At 52.8% G+C, this 18,744-nt stretch overlaps 2 protein-coding genes across 2 annotated transcripts; one reads left to right on the top strand and one right to left on the bottom strand.

Annotated features, from left to right (window-relative positions):
• Positions 1-513: 513 nt before the first annotated feature.
• LOC128269830 (putative nuclear envelope pore membrane protein POM 121B) lies at positions 514-5,838 on the top strand. The gene is made up of 2 exons (XM_053007236.1): positions 514-869; positions 943-5,838. The coding sequence occupies exons 1-2, from the start codon at positions 514-516 to the stop codon at positions 5,366-5,368; spliced, it is 4,782 nt and encodes a 1,593-aa protein (XP_052863196.1). The 3' UTR covers positions 5,369-5,838.
• A 242-nt stretch (positions 5,839-6,080) lies between these two features.
• On the bottom strand, positions 6,081-7,449 carry LOC128273035 (3-ketodihydrosphingosine reductase). The gene is made up of 2 exons (XM_053010945.1): positions 7,103-7,449; positions 6,081-7,045 (listed from the first exon to the last, which is right to left on the bottom strand). Exons 1-2 carry the CDS (start codon positions 7,314-7,316, stop codon positions 6,276-6,278), a joined length of 984 nt encoding a protein of 327 aa, XP_052866905.1. The 5' UTR covers positions 7,317-7,449; the 3' UTR covers positions 6,081-6,275.
• Positions 7,450-18,744: the final 11,295 nt, after the last annotated feature.

Raw genomic sequence — 18,744 nt, 5'->3', positions numbered from 1 at the left:
CGTCAAGCGCGCACAAGAGTCTGTCAAACGAAGCGAGAATCGGTCAAGGCATCATCATCGCGGAAGCGTCTGGTGATCGTACGGCACGCGTTTTCCTTCGTTTCTTTTTGTCTCCATCAGTGGCGCGCTCGCAAGGTTATCTCGGAGACGGATAGGACAAGGAAGTTTACTTTGGCAGTGGAGGAAACCGCGCACGGTGAGCGCATAACAGTGTTGCAAGTGCGCGTTCTCGTCGACCTCCCGCGAATCGTCGTGATCATCCTCCGGGGGCCTTGCGTGAGTGTCATCTTTCGCGCCGCACACTATGTTGCCGCGACACGAGTGAACGCACGCACGGCACACACAGCAGCAGCAAGCAAGGTGGTTGACTCGGTGTTAGTGGAAATTGATCATAGCAAACACGGCTTGTGACAGCCAATCGGCGGTGGTTTTGTGCTTTTTCCGGTGCCGTTTCCTTTCTCGGCATAGGTGTTGAAGGGGCAGCGGTAGTCTGAAAAGGAGTGCTCGGTAGCAATGTTCACGCGCGACACGAAAGGCGCACCGGCGGCGGCCACGACCCCGGTCGCGGGTGACACCCGGAACGTGAACAAACCGAAGCAGTTGTCCTCGTTGACGCGCACGGCCAGTCTGAGCCGTTCCTCGCTTCACACAACGCCGATCGCGGAATCGACACACATCGGGCTGTTCGGGAGCCCGGGCCCCAGTATCGGAGCGTCGCGCGGTGAAGGAGTGTGGAACGGTAGCGCCGGCGCCAGCACCAGCAGCAGCACAGGGCAATTCAAGCGCAAACCCACCTCGCCCCTGTCGAACAGCAGAACCCTGTTCAAAAGCAGCGGCAATCTCTCGATCTTTGGACGCACAAATTCGCAGTGAGTATTCGCGCTGGCGTTTCGGTTCTCGGTCGTCCCTTATCGCCCGTTTTCTTATCATTCGGCTTCGCAGGGTTTATACCGACGCCCAGAGTCCGGGGCTGGTGAACCGATTGGTGCGTTACTACGACCGTGAGCAATCCAGCGGTGCGATGAACCGTTCGCACTCGCTGTCGAGCGTGTACAACAAGCCCGGCCAGTTCCCGGTGGTGCATCTGCGCAAACAGGAGCTCCGCTACGGGCTGGGTGGCCGGCGGAAGGGTAACCTGAGCACGTTCCGTATCCCGCCACCGGAGCAGTCCGTGTTTCAGGTTACCAAACGCAGCAGCATTTTGCGCACCGGTTCGCTTCTTATGCCCGGTGGAAGTGAAACCGCCAGCTACGGTTCCTCTCCGTTCGGTGTCCGGGGAACGGCGACGGTGGGTAGCGTTCTACAGCGAACTGCGAAGCCGCCGCCGCCGCTACCGACCACGGCTGGCCCCGGATGCGATGAGTCGGATGTCGAGAACCGCGTTATAACACCGTGCGCCGAACCGGAAGCGACCCCGACGAGGAGTGTGCTCGATGCGCTGAAGGAAATCTCTCGCAAGCGCATCAACAGCGAGGAGCTAGACGCGGACCGGATTAAGAAACAGTGCAAGGAACTGTCGGAGTTGGATGCGGCCGGCAGTGGCCCGCCATCGGCGACCGCTGCCGTTGCCACGGGCACTTTGGGACTTGCGGCCAAGCGTAGCCGAGAGCAAGCGTCGTCCCCGGGCTGTGGCAGTCCGTCGTCTCCTTCAGACGGTTCCGGCGGCACTATCGGGGCCGGTGAACAGCAATCGCTAAAGAAGCGATTCTGCAGCAAAAACAATGACATTCTCAGTTCGCTCAGTTCGAGCCTCGTCGCAGCCCATACGCCAAAACAGCGCGTCATAGCGCCGCGGGCCGACCGACGCCTGCAGCTTACCGTCGGGTCACCGTCGTTATCCGCTTCGTTGCTCAGCTCGATGCCCACGTCCTCCTCGACACCTCTTTCAGAGGCAACCGCAGTTCCGGGCACTAGTGGTGCCCTTCGAGTTGACCGAGAGCTGGCGGATGCTGGCGTCGGTGCTGATAGTGGCAGCGGTGCGTTGCAAAACGCAAAAACACCACCCCTATCCGTGCCACCATGGCCTCACCGAACGGGACCATCGGCCTCGACGGACAGTCCTCAGCCAGACCATCGGGTACCACCAAAGATAACGCTGTTCAATCGGCCGTACGATGCCAAGGCGTCACCGAAGACGGCGCCACGAGTGACAGTGACCAGTGACGGTGAGGAGGACGAAGGTGCTGAGGGCGGTGGCCGGGTGCAGTTTGTGAAGCCGAAGGAAAAATCCACGACAGGAATTTCCGGGTCCGGTGGAACGGCCAGTAGTGATCCGCTCAAGAAACCGCCACCCTCGAAGCTGTCCGTTATGCTGAAGTGCTTGAGCGGTGACCTGGGAGAGGACGACGACGAAGAAGAAGAGGAAGTCGTGCAGGAAGTGGCAACAATGACGCCGAAAACACCGCAAGCAACGGCAGTCTCTGGTAGCGGAACAGTGTCAGGAATCAAGTCTGCTTTCGCTTTCACAGCCGCGAAGGACACGGTAGACGCACCGAAGGAAAGCACGGCAAAGTCAGACATTCCTACAGCGAACCAGTCGCCGGCAACGGCAACATCGACCGGTGACGGAATATCGGCACTACTGAATAATCCGATTAAAGACGCCGGTCTAGGAAAAACCGTGACACAGCAGCCGGAACAGGGCGCGGTTTTTTCAACTCCACAAAAGGAGGTCACACCCGGAACGAAAACAGCTACTGCGAAACCGGCAGAGGTTGGCCAGAAACAAGTTGCCTTTACATTCGGCCGAACGCCACTCTCCACAGCACCGGCAACGGCAACAACAGCAGCGACCGACGCGCAGGGAACAAACACACTGACCTCATCGGCTGCAACCGTAAATTCACCGGTCAGCCCGACAACAACATCCGCCGCATCATCGACACCAGCCCCAGCGGCAACCTTTAGTTTCGGAACGCCAACTGCAAAGACCTCGATGGCCAGCGGAGCCGCGCCAACCCCGGGCAATCTGATTTCCTTCTCTCCCGCTCCGGGAGGCTTCGGTGCGGCCTCGAACACCTCGCCCATGTTTGGTGTAAAACCTACTTCACCGGTGGTGCAGTTTGGTGCGGGAACCGGCGCCACGACGACAACGGCAGCTCCATCGCAAACGCCCGCTCCTGCGTCCTTGTTTACATTTGGAGCTTCTGCCAGTGCCGCTGCCGGTGCCACCAGTACCACCTTAGCGGCCTCGGCCACCACCCCAACCTTTGGTGGAAGCACATTCAGTGCGTTCAAATCCCCATTGGCCACTGCTTCCAGTGCTTCCCCTTCATCGACCGTACCGACGACGACGACGGCGACGGCGACGAATGCTGTCGGAAGTGGAACTTTTTCGGCTCCACCGGAGACAACCACCCCGAGCACGTTCTCCTTCGGTGCTGTGGTGTCCTCTTCCAGTACTTCGGCGGCACCGGCGCTCCCCGTGTTTGGCTCGACGGCAGCTCCATCAACCGGAAGTACCTTCACCTTCGGTGGTACGGTCAAACCAAGCGTTCCGACTGCTACCGTAACACCAACGGCAACGGCTGCTTCCGGTGCATTCACATTCGGTGCCGTTGCCAAATCGACAGCACCGGGCGCTGCTGCACCCAGTGCAACGTCGACGAGCACATTTTCCTTCGGAGGCACCCCTGCATCACTTCCGGCCAGCAGTAGTACCACCAGCAAGACAGTTACAAATGTGCCGGCAACGTTTAGCTTCGGTGGCCCAAAGGCTGCAGAGGCAACGGCAGCTACCGATACTACAAACCTGTTCGCAGCTTCCGCCCCGAACGTGTTCGGGGCATCCTTGGCTGCCTCCGGTAACAATCCTCAATCAACAGCAGCACCGGAAGCAGCTCCTGTGGCGGCGAATCTTTTCGCCGTTGCATCGCAAACAGCCCAACCGGCAACAGCCAGTGCCCCATCGTCCGCTTCCATCTTCGGTGGTTCTACGGCAGGCATACCTCCGGCGGCCGGTACCAATGCTCCGTTGCCTTTCACGTTCGGTGCCAAAAGCACCACCCCAGCCACAGCTTCCACGGCACTTCCGAATGGACAAAATCTGTTCGCTTCGCCCCCGTCCGGAACTTCTAACACAGCCGCTTCCGGTGCGATGTTCACTTTCGGGTCGCAAAGCTCCAACAACTCGGCCCCACCAAACGCGGCCACCGTAGCGGCCACCAACAGTGCACCGCAAGGGGCCGGCAACGGCACAACTGGGCTAGGCTCGACGTTCGGGGCCAGTTCGGGGTTGCCAAACAGCAACCCAACGCAGCCGGCGGCCACTAAACCGGCGACCTTTACATTCGGTGCAACGGCGAAACCGTCGGCACCCGGAAGTGGCATTTTCGGCGGCCAACCACCAGCATTTGGTGCAACGCAATCGGCCGTTCCAACGTTCGGGGCCGGATCCGGTGGTGGTTCCATTTTCGGAAGCGGTGCCACCAACACGGGTTCGGCGGGAGCCACGGCTGCGGGCAACATTTTTGGCTCATCGACACAGCCGGTTAATGGGGCACCGAATGGACCCGCGGCCCCATCCGCTCCCAGTGGTGGAGCCCTTTTCACGTTCGGAGCCACCAACAATGCCAACAGCGGTATTGGCCAAGGATCTGCAACGGTCGGCAGTACATTTGGAGCGCCCGTCGCCGGCAATGGTAACACGTTCGTGCTCACGAACGGTTTGGGCAGTGGTCAACAACAACAGCAACAACAACAACAACAACAGTCCCAGCATCCACAGCAGCCACAGCCGATCAAACCGTTTACGTTCGGTGCGGGTACAGTAGCCACGGGGCCAACGCCAGGGTCGACACCCGGAGGGTTTAACTTTAATCTCGGTTCCAACGTGCAGTCGAGTCCTGTGGCCAAACCGTTCGCCTTCGGTGGTGGCGCTGCTGTCGGTGGCACTAATGCTCCTGGCAGCAATCCACCGATGTTCGGTGCTCCGCAACCGCAACCGTCGGCCGGTTCTCCGTTCACGTTCGGTGCCAGCAACAACACACAGCAGCAAGCGGCCAACACGTCCGGTGGACCGTTTGCGTTCGGTTCCACGCAACCCTCGGGCCCGGCAGGAGGGCCGCCGCCGAATGTGGTGTTACCGTTTAGCTTTTCGGCCGGCAATGTGTCCGCCGTTGCGCCGCAGCCTCAGCAGCGACAGCAAGCGGACGGAGCCCCGGCACCGTTCACGTTCAATGCCGCCGGCCGTGGACCGTTCGGAGGGGTTGCTGGTGCACCCGTCGGTGGTGCACCGACGTTTGGTGGGGCACCCGTCTTTGGTGCCCCGACCGGTATGCCGACGTTCAGCATCGGCACCAACTCGACACCGAACGGTCCGCCGGCCGGGCAACGGCGCATCAAAACCGCCACCCGCCGTATCAAGTGACCATAAGTAACTGTTGCCGCGGCAAACGGCGGTAAGCATGAAATTGAGCAATTGCGAAATATACTGTATTTTTCCTTTCCAAAAACGCACGTTTACAGGATCACCTTTCGTTCGGCGATGCTCGTCGATCACGAGTTTCTTGATATGTCCTATCGGCCTTTGTTGCGTTTAGTGTAAAAGAGTTATTAGTTGATCTGTTTTTTTTTCTGTTTCCCTTCGCTTCTTCTATTTGTTTTATGTTTTCCATCAAACCCCCGAATTCGATAAGATAAGTATCCGGCGGAACATCCTGTTTTCCTTTCCTTCTCTCTGTATCTCTTGCCGCTGCTCTTTTTGTACACCAATTGATCAATTTCTATGCAACATACATAGTACTGCAAAAAACAACACTTAAAATGGTTACAAAAAAAAGGATTTATGTAAAAATGGCGGAAGCTAGGATAAATAAAAATATTCCCCTGGAAGCAAATTTATACTCAAACCCGGTTTGTGAACGCTCTGTTTGGTTTGCTCGATTCGAAAAGGTGATTTAAATATTGATCAAGCGCATAGTTGAATATTTGTACGTGTATAAAGGACCTTATAGAAGTGGTAAGTTAGTTAACAAATTGATGAATAAATAAAAAGCTTCAATCCTTGCCTTTTACTTGCACCGAGCATGTTTGTGATATGGAAAGGAGCAAACAGGATGCCCACGTTTCTGGTACAGGTTTGTGTATTTTGACCTTCACGCGCAAAATGTGAAGCCCTAGGAATATGGCTAGTAAAAGAAGATTTGTCAAGTGCTGTTGCCCATAAATACGGTATTTTTCCTCCTCACTAGGTTACAATACTCATTGGTGGAATCGTTTACTGTGTTTCGTGGGTTTTGTTTTGTGCCTTTGCATCTCTCTGTCTCCGCACGGCCCTAGACCTGCTCTCGCCGCTTGGCGCAGCTCTTGATGATACGCTGAAAGTTCCATTGCAACGCCAGTCCAAGCAACCGGAGCGGCCCGAGAAGGTAGAACTGGGCGAAGCACAACAGGGGTCCCTTCCACGGGGACATTCCAACGCACAGAATGCTCAGCACCCAGCTTTCGAGGCCGAGAATCGAGAAGAACGACCCCTTGAGCGCATCCTGCACAATCTTGCGACCCACGTCCTGAGGCTTCGCCAACCCGCCCGACCCAGAAATGATCTTTGTCTCTTCCGGTTTGCTGCGGTTTTCGTTCTCGAAGCCCGGCGTATCGGTATCGGCCGGAAGCGCCAGTGTTACACTGACGCCACGGTGCCGTGCTTCCATGGCGATGGTTTCGGCGAGTCCGCGCAGCGCAAACTTGGACGCCGCGTATGCCCCATACCCGTACACACCCATCAGGGCGGCCTGTGAAGCGGTGATGACAATGATTCCATCACCCGCCGCCTTCATCTTTGGAAGCACGTGGCGCGTCGGATAGTACGTGCCGAAGTAGTTAACGTCCATCAGTCGATGGGCGTCCGAGACGGACGTGTCCTCGACGGTACCACAAATGGCCATACCGGCACAGTTGACCAGCATATAGACTGGGCCGACGTCACGCTCCAATTCATCGAGCGTTTTGCTGACCGCTTCGTAATCGCGCGACAGATCCAACGAACGGAACTGGAGTTTTTGCGTGTCGCGAACCCGCCACTTTTCCAGCTCTTCCAGGGCTTTCTCTAAAAGAAAGGAATGATAATACGAAAGCACGATGGACTTCGCTCCCGCGTTCTTACCGAGAAGTGGCACATTGCGGGCTACGACGGTAACGTGAGCACCCAATCGCACTGCCTCGACCGCCGCCCAAAGTCCGATTCCGCTGGAACCGCCCGTCACGACGACATGTTTTCCCTTGATGTGGCGCGATTTGCGGGTGAGAAAGTAGAAGATCAAACCGTGCACCAACACGATGCCGGATATCGTGAGGATGATTTCGGTGGAATGGTTCATCTGTGCGGTGGGTGGTGGCCGATTAATGAGTGAAAAGGTTACCGAAACACCCGACTTGGTGGACTAGATTTGGCACTGGTCAATATATTTAATATCGGTAAAGAATCGAGCGAAAAGCAGATTCGCTGGCCGGTTTTTCGGGTGTCGCCAGTGAAAAAAGCGGTCCCAAAAACTGATAAAAGATCGGTTTGACATTCCCATCGAAAAGAACGCAATGCGAGAAATTGGCGTTTTAAATGGTGAACTTACTTTTAGCGGTTACTTTTGGTATGGAAGAAACAAAATAAGGTCAGTAAGTAAGTAAAATAGAAGTAAGAATAAAAAAGAAGTTTAGGTACTGAACAGTTAACTAATATGTTGATAATAATAACTGATCTTTGTCTTAATTTTTTATAATTCTGTTTTAATTTTTACTCAAGTTCAGTTTTTTGTATACAAACCTACGCGTGCGCGAATGTGTGCGTGAGGCTTCCGTAAAAAATTCATTCGTATCCCGGTGAACCTAGACCGGACCGGTAAAAAAGCTAAGCACTAGGAACGTAGTAAACATATGAAACATTTTATTTAAAAAATAAGTCAAAGGCCGCTTTAATACCTTTTCCACAAACATAAAAAGCTTATCGCTCCGGCCGCACGATAGTGAGAAGAGCGAGTCGAACACAGTGTGCTACAAAAGTCTAATCGTTTTCGGCAGAAAAATTCAACCGAAGGAAACGTACGCAGGGCACGGAAAATAAACGACTAACCATTTCGTAAAACTGCGGTGTTTTCTACTGACCTGCCTAATTTCGTTACCGCTAAATTCGTTTCGCCGAAACGTAACGGAACATTCGATTTGTTTGTGGCCCAAAACTATAAGGCCCAAACGTCGCGAAGGAAATCTCTGACAGGTCAGGTTTGTAATCAGGTTCGCAGTGTCAAAGTTAGGTTCAAAAATATTCAACATTCATAAAATATTTTGACGTTTCGTTGCTTTTGGTGTGTCCACGGAAAAAGAAAAGCGCAACGGTAAAAGTCGCAGCCAACTCGCGAAACATCTACTTTTTTGCAGCGAAGAAACGTATCAGGATCGGGAACGCAATCTTTTCGACCGAACCCGAACCATAGCGAGAGCCCTGGAGCGAAGGGGGAAGGAAGCGAAACCGGAGACTCAGCACCAGCGCGGCGCGGATTCCTCGGTGGGCACAAGTGTGTGAAATGGAGGTGTGAGAATCGGCAGCAGATTTGTGAAATATTCGGAGTTGGGGCCTCGAGCTGCTTGTTGCTGCACACGGATTGGCGAAAATCGTGGCGTGCGTGAATTTTCCATGAAGCCCTTTCAGCCCTCTACGTGTCTGCCTGTGTGTGTGTGTGTGTGTGTGGAGAAAAAGGTGACGTTTTGCGTTCTCTCGCCGTCGCATTCGCATGCTGTGGGAAGCAATCCCGCAAGAAACAGCTTCGAAAGATCTCGATTCCGTGCCGTGCTTTCGCGTAGTGCGTGTGTTTTCCCGCATCCTGTGTATTTTCCGGTGATGTTGGTTGACGCTGAGACACATTTCGGTCCTAGCGTCCAAACCGCTTCCGTTGTCCTTTGCTCGCCGATGGCGTGAACAAACGGGCGGATCGCGAGACGTGTGATGTGTGTGTGTGTGTGTGCGCGTACGAGGAGCTGAAAGTAAGAAGGTGCAACGGCAAAGCTCAGGAAGAATCGGAAGAGGAATGTAAAAAGAAAAAAAAAATGCACAAAACGTCATTCGTCATGGCCCCGGACCAAAGGGCTCTGCCAATTGGGAAAAAGGGAGCATAAAATTATACTTCCCTCTTTTGCTCCGTGGAAGAAAAGGGCGGTGTGAAAAATCGGTTCGGCCGCCCGTCAGCGGTCCGTTGCGTGAAATACGGTCACATTCTTTCTTTTCTTTACGGGCGAACAGAGTCTGAAACGCTTCTCGTTTCTCAAGGCGCGCCAAGGAATGGAGGAATTTCTTCTCCCACTCTCAGGCCATTTCTGATTCCGTGAATCGTCAAAAGGATAATCAAACATGATAAAGGTGGCCTTTTAGTAAACGCGGAACCAAACGGATCGGGTTCGAAAGCTCAACGAATCAACCGCCCGACAGGGCAAGCAAAATAATGTTGTTTTGCAGAGAAACTACAGCCCAAACAACCCAACACACACACACACACACACACATCAATTCCGAAAACATTGTGGGCCATTGCTTTCTGGCCAGCGCGACGCCAAAGGAAGTACGTGTTTACATGCACTTTCTGCTTGCTTTCTGCTGTGTATGTGTGTGTGTGCGTGTTGAGTGCAATGACGTGAACACGACATTGTTTGCTTTAACAAATAGTCAAAAAGGCAAAAACCGAGTAAAAACGGCATAATGAGAGTTTTTCTATAAGGGGCCCCGCTTACTGCGACCATCACCGGTGGCGATTACTTTCGAACGAAACCTGGGCGAAAGTGGCAATAGCAGTTGCAAATTGAAGGTTAAAAATATCTTTATCGCGGCCACCGATCCTCAGCGCGCGCGGATCATCTTTCCAATAAAAATAAAGTAAAATTGTCGGTTGCACCCTCGTGAGAAGGTTGCTTTGATGGGCGAGATGTTGGTTAGGGTGCCCGTGGCGGCGGGGGTAGCGCACCGAACGAATGCAATAAAAACATAGCAAGCGTGTAATGTGAAATATTCACGCTGAAATTGCGAACAATGTGGAGATGCGAGGTGAGCCCGAAGAAGTGAGCCATCATAGTGAGCGCAAGCCGTGTCGTCAGCGAATGGGAAAGATATTCATTGTTCTTAACGGGTGCTGGTACCGCGCCCTCCAAATAGACACATTTTGGTCCTGAAGATCCTTGCATATTTCCACTAAAACGGCAAGGTGTTCAGCTGCGAGACACGCACGCAGTGAATTTCCCTCCGAAGCGACAGCTGCTGACGTTCATTTCTTTGATCATTTATCTCACCATCTGCACCCAGATGGGCGGATTTTGTGCCCGCTGCTGATGATGATGATTGGTGGTGGTTGCTCAACCTCACCAATACACCTGTGAGCTATTTTCGAGACACCAGCGTGTATCTTGCGTGGCCTGTGTGTGTGGTTGGTTGGTAAATATTTAATTCAATTTTGCGTTTCTACCCCCGTGGGCTGCACGAAGTTTTCCTTGACGATCGTGCTTCGGCTCCGATGGATTCCAGGGATTGCGGAAGTAAAGCAAACACTAAGCCGCTGCCGCTAAGGGGTGTTGAATTGTGAATTTTTCAACACCTGTGCGTGAGGCTCTCCCTTACCACGCAAATGCTGTTGCCTGGTTTTCCGGTACCCTGTTCCGCAAGGCTGATAAAGAAAAGGAAAAATCGAACCCCTTTTAGTTCGGGTTGTTGTGGGGCTTGTTTTTGATTTCGTACCGATCGCGCCTCGAAGGGCTTAATGTTTCGCTTCACCTAATATTGGGCGTGTGTGTTGCCAGAGTGAAGTAACCGCTAACCGGGCGAAAGGAAACAAAGCGAAAACGTAATATTGCGACCAGAGAACCGTGTTTAAAGTTTGATGCCTCGCAGCAGATCGGACAAAAAATGTGTGGAGCATCTTCTAACACCAAAACCATCCCCTTCTAAACCTTCTAAAACCTGAATTGATAATCAAGCTCTTTTGTGCTTCAATTTTGTAGTTGCAGTAAACGATCGCCGAATTGAATAATAAATGCTCGCATTGTGTCGTTTGTGTGTGAATGTCATTTTAAACGCAAAAAGTGAGCCAGATATCAGATCCATTCCGTGTGCAGTTCGCGGTGTGCTGCGTGGTCTCGATTTTCAAAAGAAAATAATTCAAACCGTATTCAAAAGCCCAGCCAAGATCGGGGGTGAGAGTGAGCAAATTATGCTTCTGGTGCCGCGCGATCACGTGGTAAGCAAGATCAGCGCATAACGAAGAGTAATGAAATAAGTGGCGCACGGGAGAGTGAGAGTGGCACAACGGCGTACGGAGAAGTAAAGTGTTTCAGGCGGGGTTCCATTTTTCCGGCCGTAGTGCAGTTCGGTCGATTTCTAATTACCGAGCCACCGGGGGGCTGGTAAGTTTAAAGTGTGCAAAGTGTGTCCGCGAAGGAGGCCAAAGAGCCTTTGGCGCGAAACCCGGTGGTCCGGCAGAGTGAGTGGTTAAAATTTTCCCCTGAAACGTAACATTCGGCGGGAATCGAAATCGAGAAAAGTCGCGCCCCACGGCGCACCACGGCCGAGAGTGAAAATTCTATTTTCTGCACCACCCTGCACGCCACGGATTATTGGCTTTGATAACTTCACGTCGGAGCGCGGTGCGGTGGAATCACGGTGGTGGGCCGTTTCGTTCGGGCTTCGGGCTGCATTGTCCGAGATAATAAGTTGCAAAGCTCTCAAGAGGTAAGTAAGGCAAAGGCGAATGTTATATTTCGATCAGTGGCTAAAGGAAATGCAAGGGCCACTTCAGCAAATGTTGCATTATGCGAATAACCGAAAAAGTGGGAACTCACGCTGTCGCTTGTGCTTCTAAAATGCTTCTTTACTGTCATTCTAGCGAATAAGTTGTCGTACGGAGTGAAAGACTTCCGGTGTGTCCGAATACAATTACCGGATATCGATCGCCCGTTTCCGCAGTCTGGTCGTTACGGTGCGGACCGGCTTTTTGCATGATATTCCGGTTCGAGAAGCACAAACAACGGGTTCGTTTGCAGGCAGACAGGAACTGGATGATTATTTTCAATTTGTCTCTGAAGCCTCTGACTCGCCTGGACTTCAGACCCATTCGCCAGTCGGCCACACCGGTTTCGGCTTCAATTTTGCCGCAGATATATGGTGGCCACGACCGAGTGCCAATAAGAAACGGTTCTCCTCCTGTTTTTCGAGTGCAGCAAAAACTCGGCTCGGCTCGGCTAACTATTTCCCAGAACAGCGCCAAACCGCGACCGCTAATATGGTCGAGAAACGGTATGTGCCGGCCAAATTGCCGGTCATGCACTTTTGCCGAATGCGCAACGCCGAGTGGCGTGTGTGGTGGTGGCACAATGCACAAAAATGCAATAAACGATGAACATGAAACCACCCGCCACCGTTCGCCCCCAGCGTGTTAATGTTGGCTCGGCGCCGGCTCTCTGGCCCAAACGCGATCGGCGTCGTGCCCTTCTGCTGGGGCCTAAATGTCTAAGAAAGCTAACAAAAACACTATTTTTAGCATCATCTGCTGCTGGCGCACCGGGAACTGTGTTGTTGGTGGCGTACGAAAGTGATGGATCGCTAACGAATGGGGGGCGCTGATGATGATGAAGAACCCATGATACACACGGAACTGGCGCGGAACGAATCTGCGCTTTTTACACTCACTACTGCACTGGTTTCTCGCTTATTATTCCTTCTAGGGTTTACTTAGAAGGCAGCATCGAATGTTGGACAGAATGTGCCTAATTTGTCAATAGCAAACCAGCAAACGCGAAACCATTGATTGGGAAACTCGGGCCACCCCACGGGCGCACCCTTCCAAGAAGTTGCGCTGGTGAACGTGTTTGGCTGAATAAATATTCCCACACTCCACAACTTCTTAGCCTGCCGTGTCGGATGGAAGATGGGAGCGCGCACTGATGGGCCACGTTTGAAGAGGATTCGTCTGAACGGATTATTCAAATTATGTTCATCTCCACAAAGTCGTCCGTCGTCGTCCCGACGTTCGAATCGCGCTCGCGGTGTGGCATAAATCTAGCTTCTGGCGACGAAGGTGAATTGTCTAAAAACACCGCGCGTCGCAACGTGGACATAGTTTTTCGGGCCGCCCCCAGACACGCGGCCCCATGGTCCCTATCATCGTCGTCATCACCTCTGGCCGTCCACCAACATATGACCATAAATTGCACCCAACCCGAGCAACCACGCGAACGTGGGGCAATCGGATCGGGGCCCGTGTGGCCGTGTTTGGCACCGTCACGGCCAAAGCAAAGTTGTTGCTCCACTGGTCTGGCCGCGCGCAGCATAATAACTCCACTTCCCTCGGATCGTTTTCCCGTTTTGCTCTAGTTTATTGAACTGAACCAAAGCTAATCCGGTTCGTCCCGGAACGGCTGCGACGGCGACGACGACGACGGAAGCGCGAGGTTTTTGGATGTGGTCCAAATTTGCATAAAATTGATACGGCATTTTCTCTATCGATGCGACGCGTGGCCGTTGGCGGTGGACCATTTTTTTTTAGATGAGAACCGTGTGGGTTTTAATGTTTGTAATCGGAGGAGAGTATAAGGAAACGCGATGATCGGTTCCCTTTTTCGGAGACAGGGGCCACCAGAGTTTGGTTTGTGCCGTGTGTGTGTGTGTGTGTTGTGCCACGGCGCCACAGGCACAGATGATGACGTTCGAAACAACGTTCCGTGACAGATGGCTGTAACTATCGTCGTCGTCTACTGCGTCGATAAGAATGGCTCCGGATGAGTAGCGCCGGCGGGTACCGGCGAAGGGTTGTGATATGTCGCTGCCTAATTGCCCCACCGGAACGGCCGGTTTCCGTGTACACTGGCAATCAGCGGGCGTTATCGGGTGTGTTGGCATCGGATTGAAATCCGAAGAGTGTGTTTTAATCAATTGGAACGTTTCCGCCGGCTGTATGTTACTATGTTTGGAGCGTTTTAATCAATACAATAATAAAAAAAAGATGTGAAGCATCGATTATAGAACTGTGCCGATAGGGAGGAACTGTGTTTACGTTTTGCTAATCTTTGCACGGGCACGCCAAACGACGGTTCAGTGGCGCCCATCGCCCAAGCATAGATGGAACCTACCGATCAAACATTACGGTGGCCGTAGCAGAACCTTCAAAGGACCTCTGCTGGCTGGCCATTAGTTTCCTTATCGAGGGGAACCGTCCCGACAGCGCGGGCCCACTCTCGGAAGCGTCGATAAAGAACCATAAACTATGTCAACCTCTTCAGGTGCGTAGGACTGTGTAGGGCCTAAATTAATTAGCCCCATCCTTACACCGCCCTCTTATCTTTGCCTGCTAGCCAAACAGAGGACAACCATCCCCGTGTCTCTGTCGGTGTTCGGAGTTGGTTAAACACGAACACGGCGCGTAAACAAACGCGTCCTCAAGCCGCAAAAATTAAATAGACAAACACGAGTAGCTACGTGAGGATTAGAGGCTCGCACTGCCGCGCCCTGCTGTAAAGAAGAATCCTGTGGCTATTTTTGTCCTCTGTAATGGTAGGTGGCAGCGCCTTCAGTAAGTGAGATTGGGATCCGGAAAGAAAAAGGACACGGAACGAAATCATCTGAGGTGGCCCGGCGGGCGCGGAGTCTCTTCGTCCTCTGTCGTCGAGGCTGTGCGCACCGAAAGCGCAGACTCTCCGGGCCGACGGCAAGAACGTTGACCATGGACTGTCGGTACAGCAATATGTGCTTCCTATGTAAAGGTCCTCGTCGTTTTGCGATGTGTTTGTAGTTACTTCGCGCGCCACATTCCGTACTGTTGTAAGTCCCTGCGAGTTGATCTATGCGCTGGTAATGGCATTGCAAAATTCACAAAATACTCGTATCGATCGAAATCGATCGGCCAAAAATAGTCGCATCCTTTCGGAAAGACATACGCACACGGAAAGAGGTTTCCGCAACGACTTTCGGGTCAATTTCCAGACAGCTTTCCATGTACCGGATTGCGGATGGCTCCCTTATGGTTATTTTTACACCGTTCTGCTCGAGGTTCTCCCCACCACCGAGTCCATGCAGCCTGCGTACGTGTGTCTGCCGTGTGTTTGCTGACAACGTAAATTCCCGTTCGCTGCCACTCCCTACGCGAGCCACACGCGAAACCCGATTCTCGGCCGGCGGCCCACGCGCATTCATCCCGTCAATCGGGGTGTTATCAGCACCGCAAGCTGCACCCACACACACACACACACGTGGCCACGAAATCCCCGGAGTCTGTGGGGTCAGCCACTCCGCGAGCCGCGTTCCCCCCGGCTCGGGTCTGGTTCGGCTTCGGGTTACTTCGCGCATATAGTAGGAGAATCGGCTCGGAACGTTACTAGTCCGCCGTGTGAAAGGAGTGCGGGGACGCACTGGTTGGCTGGGTAGTATGGGGTATGGACATGCGCACTTACCAAGCGGGCGCGGACATTCGTACGCAAATCGGAGTCTCACCTTACAGCCTCACAGCTGAGCTCTCACGGACGCCGTTCTCACTACCGGTCCATTCTTCTCACGCTCACGGCTTCAATTGTATGGAAAAAGTAATTTTCTTAAAGAATATTTATGTAGAATCCATTCGAAAAGCATTTATTTGAAGCATGTTTTACCAAGCTACGGGCGTTGTGGTGCGTGGTCGCCATCTCACGCTCACACTGTCCGGCTTCTCACTGATCTTTTTGCTCACGAGCTGTCACCGGCGAGCTGACGTTGGCCCCGGAAAAGGATGTTCGTGTAGTGCGCAGTGCCGGTGCCGGTGCATCGCGTGTGCACCGGGAAATTCGGGTCCTGCCCGGAACCGACGGTGCTTCGGTGCATCGAAGCGAATCAATGGAACGTTCTCGACGCCCCAAACGGGGCGCTGGCGGGTGGCGGGGCATCATCGTATCTGGCGCGACCGACCCCCGGAACCCCGGGTTGCAGCATAAATTTTGGTGCGCATACGCGCCCGGTGCGTACGGCCGGGGGCCGGGTGCGTACTCCAGCCACACCGTACGCACGCACGCTAGTGGACTTCTCACGGAAGTTCTAGAACGATGCAGCAACGGCAGCTGCGTGTCGCCGTAAAACTAGAATGGACGGGCTGTGGCGGCGGTGACATTTGCGCAAATGCAGTACTTTGCCTTTTTTTACCTTCTGGCAGCGCCGGTAGAGATGGCCCCGTTTGCTTCGTTCATTGCCTGGCCCGTTTTGCAACTGCAATGGGAAACTGCATTCGGCGTTTCCGGGCTCATCGGAGCGTGGAAGTGAGCGCACACTTTAGTATGTGTGTCCCTGCCACACACGCAACTGCATCATCATCATCGCGGAGCAGCGTGATCATCGATTGCCGGGAGTAGCAATTTGCATGCACATCGCCCTGAACAAGCGGCCCGAATCGAACTGTGCGCCCATTAACGCTAATGAGTCCCTTATTGTCACAACACGGCTCCCAGTAGGGACAACTGCAGGGTTCAGTGCGCCTTTTACGATCACACTTTTGGGCAGGGCCCTGTGGCAATTGCATGAAGCAGAAGCGGTATCGATTCCTCACTCTAGCACCATCATCAACGGATGTTGTTTTGAATCGATAATGGGCGTTTTAAGTCAATACGCCGAACGCTTAAAAGCCGTAAACCCGTTTCTGCAACTCACGTCATTCCGCTCATTTCTTAGATCAATGTATCAATACGCCGTTATTAGCGGCAGCTGAAACATCATCATCCCCCCGGGCAGCAAATATGAAAATTCTCAATCATTAAGTTCTTGCATCGCCCCCCAGGCCGCAGACCGCGCAGGAGACCAGTTTTAGTTGGTTTCGTGTCGGATCATTTTTTGCGCAACAACTGTTATCTTTCGTCCGTCCGTGTGTGTGTGTATGCAAATGATGGAAGCTTTGTTGGGGCCCAAAAGTGGGTTAGATTAACACCAGCAGTTAATTTTCTTCGATTTTTCGTGTGGAGGAAGCATTTATTCTCACCACCATTCATTCATCGGTTCCATTATCGATCGCTGGTGTTGGTGTGATTTAAGCACACCTTTTAAAGTGTGTGCCGTGCATGGTGTGAATAATGAAGTTATTTTAAAGTTGGTTTGAAATTCAAGAGTCCGTTGAATAAACGCCCCTCCATCGAAAGGGGAACTGCGCCTGCCTGCCAGCCACCACCGGCGCGCATTACATTCGAACGTCGTGTATTGTTTCTGAGTGTTTATTTCAATTTGATATTCACCCCCCAGAAATGTTCGTTTTGCTTAAAAATGGCAAATGGCCCTTCTTCAGTGAACAAAGACTGGAGCACTTGGATTGAAGTTACCCTCTCTAATGCTAGAGTCTCTTCAACGTCTCGCGGGGTTTGGGCCGAGATGATGAGGTGCAGGTTTCCTTATTGACGTGACGCGGGCTCATATTTCTGCATTTTCGCATCTGCTGTCCACAAAGACCCGAGAACGGCCACCCTCCACGATCCTGCGCCGCCCTCACGAGCAAGGCAATGGAGCATAAACTGCAAAATGATTGTCCGCGATCGTCGTCGGCGCGCGCGTGAAGGGCGTAATTCTGCGAAAAAAAGGGGTTTACTCGTTCGATAGGGGTTAGCGCGGGGGTTCTCGGAAGAACGCGATGCTCTTTTGTCGGCCTCCGACTCCTGGCCCGACACCGGAAGTACGCACTAAACACGCGCCTTCCGCCGCCGCGTGCGGTCCTCAAATTAAAGTGCTGCTTTCGGAGAGCCCATTCAGTCACATATGTTCCGTCTCCCTTGTTTTTTTTTCGGTTTTTCATCACTGACTCATGCGTTTTTCCTTTTCCCGTTTGAAACGATGTCTGTCGGTGACGGGTTTTTATTTCGAGAATCGCAAGTATTGTTCGTGGAAAAAGATCGCTTTCAGAACGAAATTCAAACGAAATCTGGCGCCACTGACGCCGAATTTATTTGGGAATGTTCCAACCAACAAAAAAAAAAACCTTCCTGAACCTGAACAGAATCGTGACGAAACGATTGGAACCTGCAGTGGGCCCGCGGGGTCCACATGTCGCAAACCGGTGCTAATAAGGATGCCCTTGACACTTTCCGCGGTCTCTTGAGTGAGTTGTTTCTGATCAGCCCGCCCGCCGCCCGTGTCGCCATCCGTTCACTTGCGCTGCTGCGGACACGATGCAAATTGGCACGAGCCATACGTGCTATAAATCACGTCGTGTGTTTACTCACCGTGAATGACCCCTGAATGGCGCGCATTCCTTGGCGCGCGGACAAAGAAGAAAATGGCACCGTTTACACAGATCTTCATTGGAGAACTTCGAGGCAAAGTTTTGTTTAATTATCGCGCAAATTAGCACGTCCAGTATTTTCGGTCAACCGCGCGCACCGTGTTTGTTTAGAAGATAGTTCCCAAGCATCGGTAAGGCTCCTCTCTCTCTAACGCACAACGTTCTGCTTTCTCTTTCCCCAGGTACGTATTGTTGTGGCGCAACTATCATCATCATCATCATCATCGGCGGCGGTCCAAACGAAGGTAGCAGCATTTTCTCTTTCGCAGCCGCGGCATAAATCGCATAAAATCGAACTGAAATTTCGACCTTCTTTTCGTTGACCAGACGGCACAGCATAATTGGTGGCCGCGGTCTCGTTTTACGCGCGGCTATTACCGCCTAGCACCAGATCGGAACTCTCTCTCTTGAGAGAGAGACGGTGACCTATAGATGATGGAGCCCGTGTAATTATTGCTGGATTGGCCCACGTTCCATCTCTCCTTGCCTTTACTTTCACGCCCGC

This window comes from Anopheles cruzii, chromosome 3, assembly GCF_943734635.1.
Source record: "Anopheles cruzii chromosome 3, idAnoCruzAS_RS32_06, whole genome shotgun sequence".
In the NCBI taxonomy this organism is placed as follows: domain Eukaryota; kingdom Metazoa; phylum Arthropoda; class Insecta; order Diptera; family Culicidae; genus Anopheles; species Anopheles cruzii.
Note: the sequence above shows the minus strand (reverse complement) of the source record. Positions and strands in the feature narration are given on the sequence as shown.